The sequence below is a fragment of the Cherax quadricarinatus genome, chromosome 51, assembly GCF_038502225.1.
Source record: "Cherax quadricarinatus isolate ZL_2023a chromosome 51, ASM3850222v1, whole genome shotgun sequence".
In the NCBI taxonomy this organism is placed as follows: Eukaryota; Metazoa; Arthropoda; class Malacostraca; order Decapoda; family Parastacidae; genus Cherax; species Cherax quadricarinatus.
The window spans coordinates 10,082,560-10,103,545 of NC_091342.1; the positions used below are offsets into that span (position 1 = coordinate 10,082,560).

General features: G+C 39.3%; 1 protein-coding gene across 6 annotated transcripts in view; it reads right to left on the reverse strand.

Annotated features, from left to right (window-relative positions):
- Positions 1 to 20,986, reverse strand: part of kat80 (katanin 80) — a 319,028-nt gene that overhangs the window by 12,371 nt on the left and 285,671 nt on the right. For 4 of the 6 annotated variants that reach the window (XM_053784829.2, XM_053784825.2, XM_053784826.2 and 1 more), the window contains 7 exons: positions 20,791 to 20,844; positions 18,412 to 18,589; positions 14,541 to 14,654; positions 13,891 to 14,016; positions 4,470 to 4,893; positions 3,322 to 3,593; positions 888 to 962 (listed from right to left, as the gene is read on the reverse strand). In XM_053784829.2, coding sequence (XP_053640804.1) covers positions 888 to 962; positions 3,322 to 3,593; positions 4,470 to 4,893; positions 13,891 to 14,016; positions 14,541 to 14,654; positions 18,412 to 18,589; positions 20,791 to 20,844 — 1,243 coding nt within the window. The remainder of the gene's footprint in view (positions 1 to 887; positions 963 to 3,321; positions 3,594 to 4,469; positions 4,894 to 13,890; positions 14,017 to 14,540; positions 14,655 to 18,411; positions 18,590 to 20,790; positions 20,845 to 20,986) is intronic. The other 2 variants (XM_053784828.2, XM_053784830.2) reach the window with 2 other exon arrangements.

The following is a 20,986-nucleotide window of genomic DNA, read 5'->3' on the forward strand; positions in this document are numbered from 1 at the left end:
CAAAGTAACATTTATGAAGGGATTCAGGGAAACCGGCAGGCCGGACTTGAGTCCTGGAGATGGGAAGTACAGTGCCTGCACTCTGAAGGAGGGGTGTTAATGTTGCAGTTTAAAAACTGTAGTGTAAAGCACCCTTCTGGCAAGACAGTGATGGAGTGAATGATGGTGAAAGTTTTTCTTTTTCGGGCCACCCTGCCTTGGTGGGAATCGGCCGTTGTGATAATAAAAAAAAAAAATAAATATTATTACGTATTATAATTATAAGAAATTATTATTTATTTAGGGAACTGGAGCACAGATCCAATAATAATAACAACGAGCGAGCTTCAGTTCCCTAAATTAATAATAATATTACTATTACTACTACTACTAATAATAATAATAATAATGAGGAGCTTCAGAACACCGCCAATTCAGTGTACTGTTTACCTCGCTGTGGAAGCATTTCTCTCATGTTTTACTTGCATTTTGTAGAGTTATTTTGCCAAATTTCTTATTTCTAACCATGGGTCCTAAGAAAGTAAGTGCAAAGAAGAGTGCTGAGAAAAAACTAATGATGATGTCCATGGAATTAAAGCATGAAATCATAGATAAACAAGCGGTATGCGGGTTGTGGGTTGAGGGGGTCGAGGTTCCACTGTATTTGACATCTTACTTTAACCCTTAAATTGTCCAAACGTAGATCTACGTTTACCTGTGTAGCGCTTCAACCTTGATTTTCTCCATTTGAAAGCATGTAAAAAAAAAAAAAGCAGATCTACGTTCGGAGTGCTATGTGAGCGAATGTAGATCTACGTTTGGACAGTTTAAGGGTTAAAAACTGAGACAATACAATTATAAAAAAAAAAAAAAAAAAAAAAAAAAACACTAAAGTCCAATTTACTCACGTTTCATATTTACTTTGAAGCAGCAAACTGACAGGTGGAAGCAGAGCCGTCAGCAGATCCAAGTTCCATATTGACCTACATATCAAAGCAGCATTATTGCAGATATTTAAAAAAGAACTAATAGCTAATAAAGAATAAAACAGACATGGAAGAAAGTATGGGGTGGAACACTGAGGCATCTGTGGAAACAAAAAAAAATGTCATCCATGAAGGCAAAATGTTATAAACACTGTTGTATGGGTGTGAAGAATGGGTTTTAAAAGTTGAAATGAGGAGGGAGCTGGAGGCAGTGGAGATGTCATGTTTGAGAGAAATGTGTGGTGTGACTTATTATACAGACAATTCAGAGCTTGAAGATTAGAAGGGGCAGGGCTACCAAATCTATACTGTAATTTAGAGTGCTAAGGAGGGGTTGTTAAGGAAGTTTGAACATTTAAAGGATGGAGCAAATAGGATAATTAAGGTATGTAGGTGTGTGTGTGATGGTAAAAAGTGCTGAATGATGAAAGTTTTTTTCTTTTTGGGTCATCCTGCCTCCATGGGAAACAGCTTATGTGTTAAAAAAAAAAATTGTTCACTACAACAGTTATTTACTCACAAAATCATAACACAACTGCACACAAATCAGGTTCTAACCCACAGCAGGCGAGTCCTATAACTCACAAGCCAACCATACACTGGTTAGCACACTGGCTTGTGAGTTTTATGACTCGCCTGCCATGAGTTCAAGCCTCGTCTGTTTCTGTGATCCGAGTTATTTATCACCAAAACATTGCATTTATGTTTTTGAGGGGGAAGGGTGACTGGCACCATATTTTTAGGTAAGTATTGTAAGTACTGTGTATTTACTTTACTTTAGTATTTGTTTTTTATGCCTAGCTGTATTGAGCCCTTAATACATGAAAGTGTAAACACATTATCAGGTGTTTTAGATGCATTCAGTATTGAAAAGCCACTCTTTTCAACCCACCAGCAATTTTAGCTTACTGTCAGGGGTTGGGAACATAACAGCTGCAGAAACGTGGCACTCCTGTAATGATGATATATTTGTCACCCCTCTTAAAAACATGTACAGTGAACCCCCGGATTATGCAGTCATTGGAATTCATAACATTCGGAATAAGTAACGGTTTTTCGGCAAAATACTGGCTCGGTGATCGTCACTGAACTTGGTACAAGTCATTCGTCCGGAACATGTCCATGTGGCCTGAGCAGCCCCGACACTCCATGTACAGCCAGTGTGCCATTGTTCGTCAGCCAGTGAGAACAATCCCACGTGTTCATACAATACATTTTGTATTATTCCATTCTCTTAAGTGCTTGCAACTGCTAAATAAGCCACCATGGGCCCAAAGAGTTCCTAGTGCCAGCCAGCCCTTTGGTAAAGGGCTGAGAGAGAAGGGAGAATATGCCTTTTTCAGTGATTCTGCAATATGTACAATACTAAAGCAACAGGAGTCGATAAAGGCTATAGCACCAGCCAGTGATAAAGCGTAGCAAGTAAGTTAAGCGATTAATCGATAGAAAAAGGACAGCACGAAACTGACTCCTCCATTGGTGTTGGAGGTATATAGGGCTACTGACTAACACCGCCGCCTCTGCTGCTGCCTTCACCTCCAATATGTTAGGCTTATCTTTCAGTGGCCCTTATACACCCAACAACACACCACCACTCGTGACATTCTTAATGCCATATTTTATTAATTTTAGAATATATATCATGTTTCTATGTTATTAATGTTGTTTACTATGTCATATTAGATTAATTTTGCTAGATAAATAAGCTGCAGAGCTGATATTAGTGTCATATTGAAAGGCTATCTTGTCCTGTCTCCCAACACAATTCTTAACATATGCCAGAAACAGACCCCTCTGGAACACTTTCTTGAGTGCCAGGGGTCCAGTGACTCTCAAGCTGGTCCTAGTAGCATTACAAAACAAAGAAGGGAAGTAACCCAGGATAAGGACTTGGTACCTGAAGTCTTTATGGAAGGGGATTCCCCCTCCAAACAATTGTAATCTCCTCCATCCTCTCCCCTCCCCCAGTCTTCCATACATTACTATGTCTTCACTAAAGGTAAGTCTGTTGTTATTATGGTTTTATTCTTCATGTATCATTGTTTTCCGTGTAGGTAAATGTATATTTCACGTATAAAACATTTTTTTTTAATACTTTTCGGTGTCTGAAACAGATTAATTGGATTTCCGTTACATCTTATGGGGAAAATTAATTTGGAATTTGTCAGATTCGGGTTTAGTCACTCTCTCTGGAACAGATTAATTACGAAAACTGGGGGTCCACCGTACATCCAGAAGTCTAGCCATCAACCTTTTATTTACTATTAATAGTCTAACAATCATTATGCCATATATCATATGTACTTATTTTTCCTCTTCTGAAAATACATATGTCTACCAAAGATGGCCAACTTACGGTCTAAGATTAATGATGCCTAAAAGATCCACAAGAAGTGCCTGATCACCAGTGTTGAGGGCATGATCCACAGCAGTCTTAAGATCTTTACTTTGCCAAAGCTTGTGTGTAATCTGCAAGCCTCTAGACCGAGCACTTATGACGGACATCATGGAGGAGTGACCTCGCATAATGCTAGATAACACTTCCTGCTCAGACATTTCAGTGCCTGCAATGCCTGTTAGGCCATTTCTGCCAGTGCTTACATCCAAGCCCAAGCTGCTAAGTTTGTTCTGGTAAAGAAAAAGAAATACATTGGTTAACTGCAGTACTTGACAAAAAATGTGAAAGAAAACTGACATTTAATTTAGTCTAAACTATACCATAATTATACATTTCAAAGGACAAAAACCAAAATATTACCATGTGATATATGGCATATAGATAAGAAAGTGGTAAATCTTAGTAACTAAATAATTATTATTCTGGGAAAGGTTTAAGTTTTTGTTACTGTGTATAGTCATCCATACAAATTCACTGGGTTCCATACTTGGTAATTTCATTTACCTCACATTTTTACTGAAGGACAACCCAGTGAACAGATTCAATTATTTAATATTCTCCTGGCTCAGTACCTTTCCCACACCTAAATCTTCATTTTATTTTGTTCATTATTTCTTGTGAATGTCAATATTAACTGTCTGTGATATGAGAGATGTGGTCTCTTAATACGAAATGAACCCAAATTAGAAACAAAATGTTACACAGACTTAATTTTACATTATTGAAAGTTTGTATTTTTGCTGGACCTCCAGGTGTGCAACCTAACAGAAACATGTACTAACAACTGTACAGCAGCGTGTCAGCCAATTTATGAAAAACATTTGACGAGACCTTAAGTACAGCAGTACCAACATAGACCTGAAGTCTATTTAGTCATTAGATCATACAGAGTTGCATAAATTTCAATGATGAACAATTTACAGCTTGGCAAAGGAAATATTTATTAACAAAATAATACCTCTGATACAGTCTACATACTGCATCTTTTTCAGAGAAATAAAATAGGAATAATTACATCAAGCTAATTTTAATTTCAAATACAGTATGTATACTCATGACCACATTTTTTTATTTAAGAATTATCATTGGTAAATGGTGAAACTTACAGGCAAAAAGTCATCAAAGTTGATACTTTTATCAGTTGGTATACTTGAAAAGGCAGAGGAATAATCAATTTCCTTTAAGCCATCTTGATGATAACCATAATCAGGTGGCTCCTTCGTTGTGCCCAAGTAGGAGATCTCAGGACTTGTTGTCTTCGGCGCAGTCATGTACCCCACTTCTGTGCTCTGGGATGCATGAGGACGTGGTGTAGGTCTCACTAGGGCTGGCCGATCCATTGGCTTTGAGTGTGAAGTGAGATCCGGTTTAGATGATGCCTGAGTTCTGCTTAAATTAGTGAGATCTGGTCGTGCCAACTGTGGTAAACTTGGTGCTGAGTCATGGTAAGCAGGTGAGCTTGCTGGAGGACCTGGAGATGACGACTGCCTCACCAAATGTGGTTCTGACGGACTATGTCTGATGTGATACCTGTACGAGAGCATAAAAATTAAGAAAACTCGTATGGATTTTTTTTGATATTAGTAATGAGGAAGAAACTTCAGAAAGAGGTTAGAGTAACTTTTTCTCTAAATCATAATCTTTGAGATATCCTACAAGCTCAAATACTTAATCTAACCAAAGGAGGTTAAATTGCCCATCCCCAAAATTGTGTATAGGCATATTATACCTTGTCAAAAAAATTTCAGTTTCAAGCAAAATTTAATAAGGCAGTTTATAATTTAGACAACAGTCACTGTTCTTGTTAATAATTTCTGCAGTAATTGCCAAATTATGGTCCTTATGTCCATATATAATTAAGGCTGATGTAAGGCAGCTTAGACACAAGCTTATCATAACTCTCCCTGTCAAACACCCAGTTACTTGCTGCTCACCACAACCCTTTCCTTTATACCAATGGCCTGAGCATTTGTTTACCCCACACTAACTCTCCCTGTCACAAACCCAGTTACCTACTGCTATAACCACAACCTTTCCCTTCACACTACTGGCAGACACATGTGCTTACCTGCACCAACACCACCCTTGTCACACATCTAGATACCTGCTACACACTCACCACTGCTCTCTTCCACTACAGTTTAGACATACAACTGCCATCACTACACACAATCATCCCACACCACATGTCCAGGTGACTGCTACATTCACCAAAGCAGTCTGTTTTTATTTATTTTATTATCACACTGGCCGATTCCCACCAGGGCAGGGTGGCCCGAAAAAGAAAAACTTTCACCATCATTCACTCCATCACTGTCTTGCCAGAAGGGTGCTTTACACTAGTTTTTAAACTGCAACATTAACACCCCTCCTTCAGAGTGCAGGCACTGTACTTCCCATCTCCAGGACTCAAGTCCGGCCTGCCGGTTTCCCTGAACCCCTTCATAAATGTTACTTTGCTCACACTCCAACAGCACGTCAAGTATTAAAAACCATTTGTCTCCATTCACTCCTATCAAACACGCTCACGCATGCCTGCCGGAAGTCCAAGCCCCTCGCACACAAAACCTCCTTTACCCCCTCTCTCCAACCTTTCCTAGGCCGACCCCTACCCCGCCTTCCTTCCACTACAGACTGATACACTCTTGAAGTCATTCTGTTTCGCTCCATTCTCTCTACATGTCCGAACCACCTCAACAACCCTTCCTCAGCCCTCTGGACAACAGTTTTGGTAATCCCGCACCTCCTCCTAACTTCCAAACTACGAATTCTCTGCATTATATTCACACCACACATTGCCCTCAGACATGACATCTCCACTGCCTCCAGCCTTCTCCTCGCTGCAACATTCATCACCCATGCCTCACACCCATATAAGAGCGTTGGTAAAACTATACTCTCATACATTCCCCTCTTTGCCTCCAAGGACAAAGTTCTTTGTCTCCACAGACTCCTAAGTGCACCACTCACTCTTTTCCCCTCATCAATTCTATGATTCACCTCATCTTTCATAGACCCATCCGCTGACACGTCCACTCCCAAATATCTGAATACATTCACCTCCTCCATACTCTCTCCCTCCAATCTGATATTCAATCTTTCATCACCTAATCTTTTTGTTATCCTCATAACCTTACTCTTTCCTGTATTCACCTTTAATTTTCTTCTTTTGCACACCCTACCAAATTCATCCACCAATCTCTGCAACTTCTCTTCAGAATCTCCCAAGAGCACAGTGTCATCAGCAAAGAGCAGCTGTGACAACTCCCACTTTGTGTGTGATTCTTTATCTTTTAACTCCACGCCTCTTGCCAAGACCCTCGCATTTACTTCTCTTACAACCCCATCTATAAATATATTAAACAACTACGGTGACATCACACATCCTTGTCTAAGGCCTACTTTTACTGGGAAAAAATTTCCCTCTTTCCTACATACTCTAACTTGAGCCTCACTATCCTCGTAAAAACTCTTCACTGCTTTCAGTAACCTACCTCCTACACCATACACTTGCAACATCTGCCACATTGCCCCCCTATCCACCCTGTCATACGCCTTTTCCAAATCCATAAATGCCACAAAGACCTCTTTAGCCTTATCTAAATACTGTTCACTTGTATGTTTCACTGTAAACACCTGGTCCACACACCCCCTACCTTTCCTAAAGCCTCCTTGTTCATCTGCTATCCTATTCTCCGTCTTACTCTTAATTCTTTCAATAATAACTCTACCATACACTTTACCAGGTATACTCAGCAGACTTCTTCTTCTTTCAACGTACCAGCCGTATCCCACTGAGGTGGGGTGGCCCAAAAGAAAAAACTGAAGTTTCTCCTTTTAAATTTAGTAATATATACAGGAGAAGGGGTTACTAGCCCCTTGCTCCCGGCATTTTAGTCGCCTCTTACGACACACATGGCTTACAGAGGAAGAATTCTGTTCCACTTCCCCATGGAGATAAGAGGAAATAAACAAGAACAAGAATTAGAAAGAAAATAGAAGAAAACCCAGAGGGGTGTGTATATATATGCTTGTACATGTATGTGTAGTGTGACCTAAGTGTAAGTAGAAGTAGCAAGACTTAACTGTAATCTTGCATATTTATGAGACAGACAAAAGACACCAGCAATCCTACCATCATGTAAAACAATTACAGGCTTTCGTTTTACACTCACTTGGCAGGACGGTAGTACCTCCCTGGGCGGTTGCTGTCTACCAACCTACTACCTACACTCAGCAGACTTATCCCCCTATAATTTTTGCACTCTCTTTTATCCCCTTTGCCTTTATACAAAGGAACTATGCATGCTCTCTGCCAATCCCTAGGTACCTTACCCTCTTCCATACATTTATTAAATAATTGCACCAACCACTCCAAAACTATATCCCCACCTGCTTTTAACATTTCTATCTTTATCCCATCAATCCCGGCTGCCTTACCCCCTTTCATTTTACCTACTGCCTCACGAACTTCCCCCACACTCACAACTGGCTCTTCCTCACTCCTACAAGATGTTATTCCTCCTTGTCCTATACACGAAATCACAGCTTCCCTATCTTCATCAACATTTAACAATTCCTCAAAATATTCCCTCCATCTTCCCAATACCTCTAACTTTCCATTTAATAACTCTCCTCTCCTATTTTTAACTGACAAATCCATTTGTTCTCTAGGCTTTCTTAACTTGTTAATCTCACTCCAAAACTTTTTCTTGTTTTCAACAAAATTTGTTGATAACATCTCACCCACTCTCTCATTTGCTCTTTTTACATTGCTTCACCACTCTCTTAACCTCTCTCTTTTTCTCCATATACTCTTCCCTCCTTGCATCACTTCTACTTTGTAAAAACTTCTCATATGCTAACTTTTTCTCCCTTACTACTCTCTTTACATCATTCCACCAATTGCTCCTCTTCCCTCCCGCACCCACTTTCCTGTAACCACAAACTTCTGCTGAACACTCTAACACTACATTTTTAAACCTACCCCATACCTCTTCGACCCCATTGCCTATGCTCTCATTAGCCCATCTATCCTCCAATAGCTGTTTATATCTTACCCTAACTGCCTCCTCTTTTAGTTTATAAACCTTCACCTCTCTCTTCCCTGATACTTCTATTCTCCTTGTATCCCATCTACCTTTTACCCTCAGTGTAGCTACAACTAGAAAGTGATCTGATATATCTGTGGCCCCTCTATAAACATGTACATCCTGAAGTCTACTCAACAGTCTTTTATCTACCAATACATAATCCAACAAACTACTGTCATTTCGCCCTACATCATATCTTGTATACTTATTTATCCTCTTTTTCTTAAAATATGTATTACCTATAACTAAACCCCTTTCTATACAAAGTTCAATCAAAGGGCTCCCATTATCATTTACACCTGGCACCCCAAACTTACCTACCACACCCTCTCTAAAAGTTTCTCCTACTTTAGCATTCAGGTCCCCCACCACAATTACTCTCTCACTTGGTTCAAAGGCTCCTATACATTCACTTAACATCTCCCAAAATCTCTCTCTCTCCTCTGCATTCCTCTCTTCTCCAGGTGCATACACGCTTATTATGACCCACTTCTCGCATCCAACCTTTACTTTAATCCACATAATTCTTGAATTTACACATTCATATTCTCTTTTCTCCTTCCATAACTGATCATTCAACATTACTGCTACCCCTTCCTTTGCTCTAACTCTCTCAGATACTCCAGATTTAATCCCATTTATTTCCCCCCACCGAAACTCCCCTACCCCCTTCAGCTTTGTTTCGCTTAGGGCCAGGACATCCAACTTCTTTTCATTCATAACATCAGCAATCATCTGTTTCTTGTCATCCGCACTACATCCACGCACATTTAAGCATCCCAGTTTTATAAAGTTTTTCTTCTCTTTTTTAGTAAATGTCTACAGGAGAAGGGGTTACTAGCCCATTGCTCCCGGCATTTTAGTCGCCTCATACGACACGCATGGCTTACGGAGGAAAGATTCTTTTCCACTTCCCCATGGACAATAGAAGAAATAAAGAAGAACAAGAGCTATTTAGAAAAAGGAGAAAAACCTAGATGTATGTATATATATATGCATGTGCGTGTCTGTGAAGTGTGACTAAAGTGTAAGTAGGAGTAGCAAGATATCCCTGTTATCTAGCGTGTTTGAGACAGAAAAAGAAAACAGCAATTCTACCATCATGCAAAACAGTTACAGGTTTCTGTTTCACAGTCATCTGGCAGGACGGTAGTACTTCCCTGGGTGGTTGCTGTCTACCAACCTACTACCAGTCTAGTGGGCGGATAACATAAGTAACGAATGGTGTGTGATATGATGGGCATCAGTTGACTAAGATTTTGAATTTTTGTAAATGACATTATAATGCTAGTAGAGACCTACAGTAAATAAAGACTATGTTTGACCAGTTACAATAGTGTGTTTGGTTTCTGGAAATTTAAAGGTCAAATCTTTAGCTATTAACCTTTTCACTGTCGAGACCCCTACTCACAAACTTGACCTCGGTGTCAAAGAATTAAAAAAAAATCTTATGAAATGAGAGAGAATCTTTTCCCGATGGTAATGACACTAAATTACAAAAGTTGATGGGAAACTTACAGAACTGCGCTCTCATGAACTTAGCAGGCTTGGCAATATTTACACAATGGCGATTTCGCCCACTTTGAGCCCTATTTTCGGCCAATTTCATTGTTCCAGTCGACCAAACTCATAGCTATTCGCTAGAACTCCATTATTCTATCAATTGAGTACAAGAAACTGCCCATTTACTGATTTCAACTACCCAATAAAGTGATCAGAAATTGGTAATTTAGCCAATTTCATACACAATTCAAGGTCAATTTAAAAATAGGGTCCAGAATTAACAATACAAACATTCCTAGCACTAAAATAAAGTTTTCTCTGTTCACTAGTCACATCTCTAGGCCCCTCTTACATTACACTTGCTTTCCATTTTGAATTTTTATTCACACAAAAAATAGAAGATTTACTGTTATGCAGACTACTGCATTATTGTAAAAAATGGTATAAATGATATCAGCACATTTGTGAAAGCATATTAGACCCACCAGTTGACACGTATTGGACGCGTGACATGATATGTTTACTCTTGAACATCGGCAAAAATTGAACCTTTCTGCAACTTTGAGCTCAATTTCAAGGTACTTTTAGTCTATAAACCATTCAAAATCATCTCTATTTATGTAATATATCTTCCATTCTATCAAGTGAGACCAAGGAAACGAAAATACAACCATAATTACCATACGAAAATACACTGCAAAATTGGTATTTTAAACCAAAAACACGGAGTTTTTTTCTCATTATGTACTGTGTGCTGCAGGACTTTTTATACTGCGCACACTGACCACTCAGACCCATTCTCTCATATGTAGGCCTACGAGCTTTCTCCTGCAAGATTTGAAGCCGCTAGAATTTTGGCGTAATATTATGGCACCAACACTGGCTTGCAAGCCGTAATATTACGGCGCCAACAGTGAAAAGGTTAAATAATATGTACAGTAATTTAAGGAAACAAAATAGGGATCCAATTATCCAACATATATTTTATACAAGAGAACAATATCAATAAGTTAACCCTAATTTATTCACTGATAATAAAGGATGGACAATGAGCAAGTTTTTTTATATTGTATATTTACCAGCAAATAAATTTAGCATTGAATTTTTTTTTTTCAACAAACTGGCCGTATCCCACTGAGGCAGGGTGGCCCAAAAAGAAAAACAAAAATTTCTCTTTTCAAATTTAGTAACTTATACAGGAGAAGGGGTTACTAGCCCCTTGCTCCGGGCATTTTAGTCGCCTCTTACAACACGCATGGCTTAGGGAGGAAGAATTCTGTTCCACTTCCCCATGGAGATAAGAGGAAATAAACAAGAACAAGAACTAGAAAGAAAATAGCAGAAAACCCAGAAGGGTATGTATACAGGTCTCCCTCAACATTCGCGTTTTCAACTTTCGCGGGCTTCACACATTCGCGAATTCCCAGCTGCCAAATTCCCAGCCTCCAAATTCCCAGCCGCTAAATCATATGTAAGTTTCCCGCCACCTGCGAGTCCCTACCACCCTCCCTCCGACCCCTGCAACTGGCAGCCAGCCCTCCCACCAGTGTGGCGAGTGTTTTTGTTCATTATTTGCTATTAAACTACAGTATAAATAATGTAAACCCATTCATGACTGCATATTGGAATGGCTATTTGGACAGGTATTGGATGGTGACATCATGTGTTTGCTCTTGAACACAGCAAAGAATCAAACATTTCTGCTACTGCTAATAATAACAATAATAATAATAATAATAATAATAATAATAATAAATGCGATAGAATTGAAGAAGGAAATTGTACAAAAATGTGAGGGAGTTGTTGACACATCGTCAGTGTGGCTTTGTTTATGCTGGAGTGAGCATTAGTCTCTGTGCTCTTCCAAACATTTCACAATAATTCATTGCGTTTGGTGCTTGTAGATTGAGTGCGACTGGAGTGGTAGAGGCAGTGGTTGAGGAAGCAGTTGAGGCAGTGGGCGAGGCAGCAGTTGAGGCAGTGGGTGAGGCAGTGGGTGAGACAGCGGTTGAGGCAGTGGGTGAGGCAGTGGGTGAGGCAGTGGGCGAGGCAGCAGTTGAGGCAGTGGGTGAGACAGCGGATGAGGCAGTGGTTGAGGCAGTGGTATTTAATAACATACATGTTAATAATAATAATAATAAATGTTAATAATATGTATTATTATTATTTATAACATGTTATTAAATACCACTGCCTCAACTGCTGCCTCCACCATTGCCTCAACTGCTGCCTCAACCCCTGCCTAAACCGCTGCCTCTACCAGCACCTCAACCGCTGCCTCAACCACTGCCTCAACCACTGCCTCAACCACTGCCTCAACCACTGCCTCTACCACTGCCTCTACCACTCCAGTCACAGTGAATTATTGTGAAATGTTTGGAAGAGCACGGAGACTAATGCTCACTCCAGCATAAACAAAGCCACACTGACGATGTGTCAACCACTCCCTCGTATTTTTGTACAATTTCCTTCTTCAATTCTATCACATTTATTATTATTATTATTACTATTGTTATTATTAGCAGTAGCAGAAATGTTTGATTCTTTGCTGTGTTCAAGAGTAAACACATGATGTCACCGTCCAATACCTGTCCAAATAGCCATTCCAATATGCAGTCATGAATGTGTTTACATTATTTATACTGTAGTTTAATAGCAAATAATGAACAAACAAAACACTCACCACACTGAGTGGTGGGAGGGCTGGCTGCCAGTTGCCGGGGTGGGAGGGAGGGTAGTAGGGACTCGCAGTGGTTGAGGAAGTGGTGGAGGCAGTGGCATTTAATAACATACATGTTATTAAACCATAACATATATGTATTTAGTACAATTTACGACGTTTTCATGTATTTTATGATTGTTCATGGTTCAACAAGTTAAGGAAGCAGTATTGTATTATATTTCCCTACAATATTTTGGGGCACCAAACACTCGCAATTTTTCAACATTCGCGAGGCTCTTGATCCCCTAACCCTCGCGAATGTTGAGGGAGACCTGTATATATGCTTGTACATGTATGTGTAGTGTGACCTAAGTGTAAGTAGAAGTAGCAAGACGTACCTGAAATCTTGCATGTTTACGAGACAGAAAAAAGGACACCAGCAATCCTACCATCATGTAAAACAATTACAGGCTTTCGTTTTACACTTATTGGCAGGACGGTAGTACCTCCCTGGGCAGTTGCTGTCTACCAACCTACTACCTAGCATTGAAATGTATATATAAAAAAAACAGAAATGTAAAAAGATTATTAAAGAGTAACGGGAAAAAAGCAAAGACCTGATTATCTGTGTGGCACCTAAATTTTTTTTTTTTTTTTTTTTTTTTTAACAAATGGGCTGTATGACACCGAGGCAGGGTGACCTAAAAGAAGAAAAATTAAAGTTTCTCTTTAAATTTAGTAATTTATATAGAAGGGGTTACTAGCCTCTTGCTCCTGGCCTTTTAGTTGCCTCTTACAACACACAGGGCTTACGGAGGAAGAATTCTTTTCCACTTCCCCGTGGTGATTATTAAGATATCCACTTTAATTTGATGCAGACAATAAGAAGGTAAACATGTGGGACAACAGGTATATTTTGCTACTTCTACTCACACTTAGGTCACACTACACATGTATGTAAATGCATATATATATACACACCCACCTGGGGTTTTCTTCTATTTTCTTAATAAATCTTGTTCTTTATTTCCTCTTAAATCCATGGGGAAGTGGAAAAGAATTCTTCCTCCATAAGCCATGCACGTCATAAAAGGCGACTAAAATGACGGGAGCAAGGGGCTAGTAACCCCTTTTCCTGTATACATTGCTAAATTTAAAGAGAGAAACTTCCGTTTTTCCTTTTGGGTTACCCTGTCTTGGTGGAATACAGCCAGTTTGTTGAAAGAAGAAAGAATAGGAAGGTATACATTTAAAGTTTGCAGTACTCACCTGTTTCCTTCAGTTTCGTAAGGTGCACTGGAAGTGTCTCTGGTGTCTCTTCTGCTTTCCGACACAGCACGTGCTCTGTATGGCTGACTCAAGTTTGGACTGGCACTGCCACTGAGTGTGTAGTCTCTAATTGGGTCATAACATTTGGTTGGGATTAATAATTTTTGTTTTTTTGTTTAACATATCGTCTGTCTCCCACCGAGGCTGGGTGACCCAAAATAGAAACACTCTCACCATCATTCACACATAATCACTGTCTTTGCAGAGGTGCCCAGATATGACAATTTAGATGTCACTCCAAACAGCCAATATCCCAAACCCCTCCTTTTAAGTGCAGGCATTGTACTTCCCACCACCAGGAATCAAGTCCAGCTAACCGGTTTCCTTGAATCCCTTCACAAAATATTACCATGCTCACACTCCAACAGCTTGTCAGGTCCCAAAAACCATTTGCCTCCATTCACTCCCATCTAACACACTCATAACTAGTAAGACCTTTGATAAAATTAAGATAAAGGTTTCAGATACCTTTAAATTAATTCAGAGCAAAAGAGAAATATAAAGGTGCAAGCACATATGAGTAAGCACAGATATGTAAGGATAAAATAGAAAAACAGATAAACAATACACATCCTATAATACTGCATTACCTGTGAGGAGAAACATAGGCAGACTGTTCCTGAGTAGAGCCACGTCTTTCATACAGACTGGGAAAACTGGTGGGATTTGTGGGAGGCGACACTGGCTGGTTACCATTATCATATCTATGGGCATAACAAAAATAAAGTTGCATTCTCCAAAAAACAGCAAGACTAAAGCACTGGTGAATGGTGCAAATATATGTGCAGTGTCTTGGAAATATAGTACCTAAAAAATTGCAAAAAGTGCTAACCAAAGCTTTGAAAACAAACAAGTGGGCACCAAACATGTGTTTTGCTATGCATGTGAACAAAAACATAAATGTCTCGGCAATGAAATACAGTGGACCCCCGGTTCACGAAGTCATCGGTAACCGATAAATCTGGTATCCAAAGCATTATATCGCAAAAAATTTGCCTCGGTTCCCGTTACAAAACCCGGTACGCGATACGATTCGTAAGAGACGTGTCCACATGTGGCCTGAACTGCCCCGTGTGTGCCAGTGTTTACAAGCCAGCCAGTGCGCGTGCATCTAAGGATACATTCGGTACATTCCATATTATCACTGTTTTTGGTGCTTGTTTCTGCAAAATAAGTCACCATGGGCCCCAAGAAAGCTTCTAGTGCCAACCCATCGAGACCAAGGGTGCTAATGACTATTGAAATGAAGAAAGACATAATTGCAAAGTATGAAAGTGGAGTGCGTGTGTCGGACCTGGCCTAGTTGTATAGTAAATCCCAATCAATCATCTCTACTATAGTGAGCAGGAAAATGGCAATCAAGGAAGCTGTTCTTGCAAAAGGTGCAACTGTGATTACAAAACAGTGATCGCAAGTGTTAGAAAATGTTGAGAGACTGTTATTGGTGTGGATAAATGAAAAACAGATAGCTGGAGATAGCATCTCTCAAGCGATCATTTGTGAAAAGGCTAGGCAGTTGCATGAGGATTTAATTAGAAAAATGCCTGAAACTAGTGGTGATGTGAGTGAATTTAAGGCTAGCAAAGGTTGGTTTGAAAGATTTAAGAACCGAAGTAGCATACATAGTGTGATTAGGCATGGTGAGGCTGCCAGTTCAGACCAAAAAGCAGCTGAAAAATATGTGCATGAATTCAGGAAGTACATAGAGGCTGAAGGATTGAAACCTGAACAAGTGTTTAATTGTGACAAAACAGGCCTGTTTTGGAAGAAATTGCCAAGCAGGATTTACATTACTCAGGAGGAAAAGGCACTCCCAGGACATAAGCCTATGAAAGACAGGCTTACTCTGTTGATGTGTGCCAATGCTAGTGGTGATTGCAAAGTGAAGCCTTTATTGGTGTATCACTCAAACTCCCAGAGCATTCAGGCAAAAGAATATTCTCAAGGCTAATTTGTGTGTGCTGTGGAGGGCAAACACTAAGGCATGGGTCACTAGGGACTTTTTCTATGACTGGTTACACCATTAATTTGCCCCCACTGTGAAAAATTACCTAACTGAAAAGAAATTAGACCTTAAGTGCCTCCTGGTGTTAGACAATGCCCCTGGTCATCCTACAGACTTGGCAGAGCAACTTGTGGGGACATGAGCTTCATTAAGGTAAAGTTTTTGCCTCCTAATACCACTCCTCTCCTGCAGCCCATGGACCAGCAGGCCATTTCCAACTTCAAAAAACTGTACACAAAAGCTATGTTTGAAAGGTACTTTGAAGTGACCACAGATACTCTATTGACTCTAAAGAAGTTTTGGAAGGATCACTTTAATATCCTCAATTGTGTAAACCTTATAGGTAAGGCTTGGGAGGGAGTGACTAAGAAGACCTTGAACTCTGCTTGGAAGAAACTGTGGCCAGAATTTGTAGACAAAAGGGATTTTGAAGGGTTTGAGGCTAACGCTGGGAATCCTATGCCAGTTGAGGAATCCATTGTGGCATTGGGAAAGTCCTTGGGGTTGGAGGTTAGTGGGGAGGATGTGGAAGAGTTGGTGGAGGAGGACAATGACGAACTAACCACTGATGAGCTGCTAGATCATCTTCAACAGCAAGAGGCCAGACCTGAGGAAACTGCTTCGGAGGAGGGGATAGAGAAATTGGCGAAGTTGCCTACTTCAAAGATTAAGGAAATGTGTGCAAAGTGGCTAGAAGTGCAAACCTTTTTTGATGAAAATCACCCTGACACAGCTACTGCAAGCTGTGTTGGCAACCTGTACACTAACAATGTTGTGAACCACTTTAGGAAAGTCATAAAGGAGTGAGAGGTACAGGCCTCTATGGACAGATATGTTGTGTGACACAAGTCCAGTGACTCTCAAGCTGGTCCTAGTGGCATTAAAAGAAGAAGGGAAGTAACCCCGAAAAAGGACTTGCTACCTCAAGTCCTAATGGAGGGGGATTCCCCTTCTAAACATTAAAAACTTTGACACTCTCCCCTCCTCCCATCCCATCAATCATCACCAGATCTTCATTAAAGGTAAGTGTCAATTATTCTATTGAGATTATTCTATTGTTATTATTGTTATTGTAATTATTCTATTGCATTAAACTTAATATTTCATGTGGTAAAAGTTTTTTTTTTTCATACTTTTGGGTGTCTTGCACGGATTAATTTTTGATTTCCATTATTTCTTATGGGGAAAATTGATTCGCTTTCTGATAATTTTGCTTTACGATGAGCTCTCAGGAACGGATTAATAACGTGAACCGGGGGTCCACTCTACTGTACAGATACATAAATATATATAACAGAGTACAAAGAAAAAATGTACATTTTTTTTTTTAATGCATCGGCCGTTTCCTACCGAGGCAGGGTGACCCAAAAAGAAAGAAAAATACTTTCGTCATCATTCAACACTTTCACCATCGCTCATACATAATCACTGTCTTTGCAGAGGCGCTCAGATACGACAGTTCAGAAATCCCTCCAAACTGCCAATATCTCAAACCCCTCCTTTAAAGTGCAGGCATTGTACTTCCCATTTCCAGGACTCAAGTCCAGCTAACCAGTTTCCCTGAAGCCAGTCACAAAATATTACCCTGCTCACACTCCAACAGCTTGTCAGGTCCCAAAAACCATGTCTATTATTACAAATTTTTTATTTAGTATTGGGCAAGATAATTACTATTTAAGACTGTGTGCACAGGAGGATTAATCACCACAAGTACTTATTTTAGTACAGAAATTAACAATAGTAAGAGTTAGAAAACAATCAGAGAGACATATATAAACAGTTTACAATAATTAAATTTCTTGGTTATGTATAATCATTATGGTTCCTCAGTATACTGTACAAAAGGATAAGAAAATGGCTGACCAGCATGAAACTTAGACATGACAGCATGGGACAGACATCGTCACTGTGTGTGCAATGTTGATACTATTATGTGAATTATTGTGATTTATGTAGAGAACTATCTTTTATAAAGGATGACAGATGAAGAGCTTAAAACTAAACAGAAGGGTAAACTAACATTTAAAGATTTGAATCCTGGCATCTTCTTTAAGTCTATTATTATTGCAATCATGGGGGCAAAGGAAGAGTTCTAAACCGACAGCACCTGGGGGATAGGAAGGTAGTCAGATTCAATCCAAGTAAGGAAAGGTAATGCCTAATTCCTTGGAAAAAAAAAAAAAAAGCTCCTCACTGGCTTCAAAAAGTCTCCTTTTAGGGATGAAGAGCTAGTAGATATAGATTCTGAGATTTGTGCTTGGAGAAACTGGCAGTGAAAAAACTGAAAATAGCATTGCAAGAAAATTCTTAAGTGATTTGGAAGTTTTAAAAAACACAAGAACAGGAACAGTATAAAATTAGACCATGATGCAAAACATATTTGTGCATTATTATATTTTGAATGCTGCACATGCCATTTGGTAGGAAAAATGTAAGACATTAAAAAGTATACCAACCTTGGAGTGGCAGTCTCTCTTGGAGTGGCAATTGGCCGAGGAAGATGAGACACATTTTGGGATGATCCCCTTCTAGTTGACTCTGGAGTGGAAGGTCTGGCTGCAGTTGGTGGACTGTGTCTGAGGGGCTCTGGTCGTATCACATCAGGACTGGTCATTACTTGAGGCACCATTGGATCTGTAGTGAATCATTAAGCATAAAAAATAAATATTTGTATTTACTTATTACTGTGCATGCATCATTAACATTAACATTATTAAAAAGAAGCTTTCAGACAAAGCTAGTTGGGCTTACAATTCTCATATGTAAGTACTATGTTACTAATAAATCACTTACTAAAATTTTTTCACACCTCCACATATAAAAATCATAAGGATGTTTAAGAGATTAACAATATAAATCATGTTCCCCAGCACATAACCAGGTGCAGGGACACTGCACACACTTGTCACTTTCCATTTGCCAAGTTAAAAGATTATTCCACAGGGAAGCAAACCAATTGGCATAAAACAATCTTGAATTTAAATACAACACTGTATTTATCTGATTTTATGACAATCAGAACATGACAAAACAATAAAAATACCATGTTTATAAAAGGTTTATTATGGGTTTTAATTTGTGTTTTTAATACACTAGGCATTTCCCATCAATAAAGGGTTGATCCACATAAGGAAACTCACCAAAAATCACTCCTTTGCCATCTTACCAGTAGTGCATGAACATCACAATTCTGCCCATTCAAGAGAGATCCTGATGATAGTAGAGCTCTTGATTAATGGAATTGGATCTATCCCTCCCTTAGATCAAACCTGATTATCTCCCATTCCCACACTGTATGACCCCTACATGTTTAGTGCTAATCCCACGAATGATCCACCTAACAGGAACATCCTTCAGGGTGCAGGCACTGAACTTCCCACCAAACACTGTCCAGTTATCTAGTTTCCCAGAATCCAATCATAAATGTTACCTTGCATGTGTGCGTGTGCACATGTGCATACACACCCCTATTCAAATCCCCAAATGAACCCTCTATCCAAGTTTTCCTGGGACATGCTTTACACCTACTTCCATCTCCTCCAGTTTATATGCACTCTTGGCAAGCCTGTCTTACTCCATTCTTCCTAAATGACCAAACTACCACACCAACCCCAACAATGTTAAATGACTTGGGCCTCTCATGCCACCACACATCTAATTTTTACACTTCTTTGATAAAATTTACACTACATATTAATATATATAACATCCTAAGACTTAACCTAAAAACAATATTTTTACTTAAAAGGGCTTCACCTGATAATACACAAGCTGAAATGACATATTCTTGAACCTCAAATTACTATTCAAAAATATGTTTAGCAGCCTTTTTTTTTGCCAACTTTATACAGCAACGTGATTTGTTTCTGCCATTCTTAAGTGGTGTAAAAGATGGCTGAAGGTTACACATATTACCCATAGTAGACCCTGAGAGTTTAAGAAACAGAATTTAACATTAAATGCTTTTTTTTTTTTTTAACCATAATAGTTATTTTCCCACAAGGGTAGGAGACTATTAAAAAAAAAATCACTCAATAGCTGTCTTGCTAATAGTGCATGGGCATTACAGTTCAAATGCCCTCCCAAACATTATATTATTCCTACCCACCCTTACTTATATAGCAAAATGAAATGACTCAATGAAGACACATCACACCTCCCTCTTGCTCTGACAGCTTGAACACAAAAATACCATACCTTACAGCACTGTGTGCTGCATTAACCCTGTCAAACTAACATTTTTTTTTATAAAGTAATGCTTCACAATTTAAAAAACCAAATAATGGAGACAAGTGGCTTGGAGTGTGAGCAAGATAACTTATATAAAAGGATTCAAGGAAACTGATTAGCCAGGACAGAGTCCTTGAAGTGGGAAGGGCAGTGCCTGTAATCTGAAAAAGGGATGGGGGTGGTATAATCAGAGGGTATTCTGATTGTGACGTTGGCACACTTCTGGAAAGATGGAGATGGAATGAATGATGGCGAATGTATTCTCTTCTCTGGGTCACCTTGCCTCGGAAGCAGTTAACAAAAAACAATTTTCAAAATCTCTCACAAAATGTTAAAGTATTACACATTCGAAGATATTCTCCTCAGGCTTACACTCCTAACAGCCTCTTTCTTGGCAACATAAGGGCTTCCAGCTACCCCTACACTATTTATTAAAAATCAACAGCATAAAGAAACACAATTTTATTTAAAATTACGAAATTGGGCAGAACTGAAGCTCTGTGTTGTGGAGAATCGGAAATGCTGACTGACATTTTATATACATACTGTTCTGGGAAAGTGCATATCAGTTGCTCAAAGTTGAGGACTATGATTCCTATACCTACCATTGTTATTGTTAATGGCAGGTTTGGGCTCGAGCGGGGGTGGTGTTCTCTGTACTGTAATAGAAGCACAACAAATACAACAGTTATGATTAATATTAAAACAAGAAGCCACACAATAATTATCAACAGAGAATAAGCATTTGCAAGACTACAAATCAGAAATCATCTTAAGCTCTCCAGAGTGCTTTCTGACTTC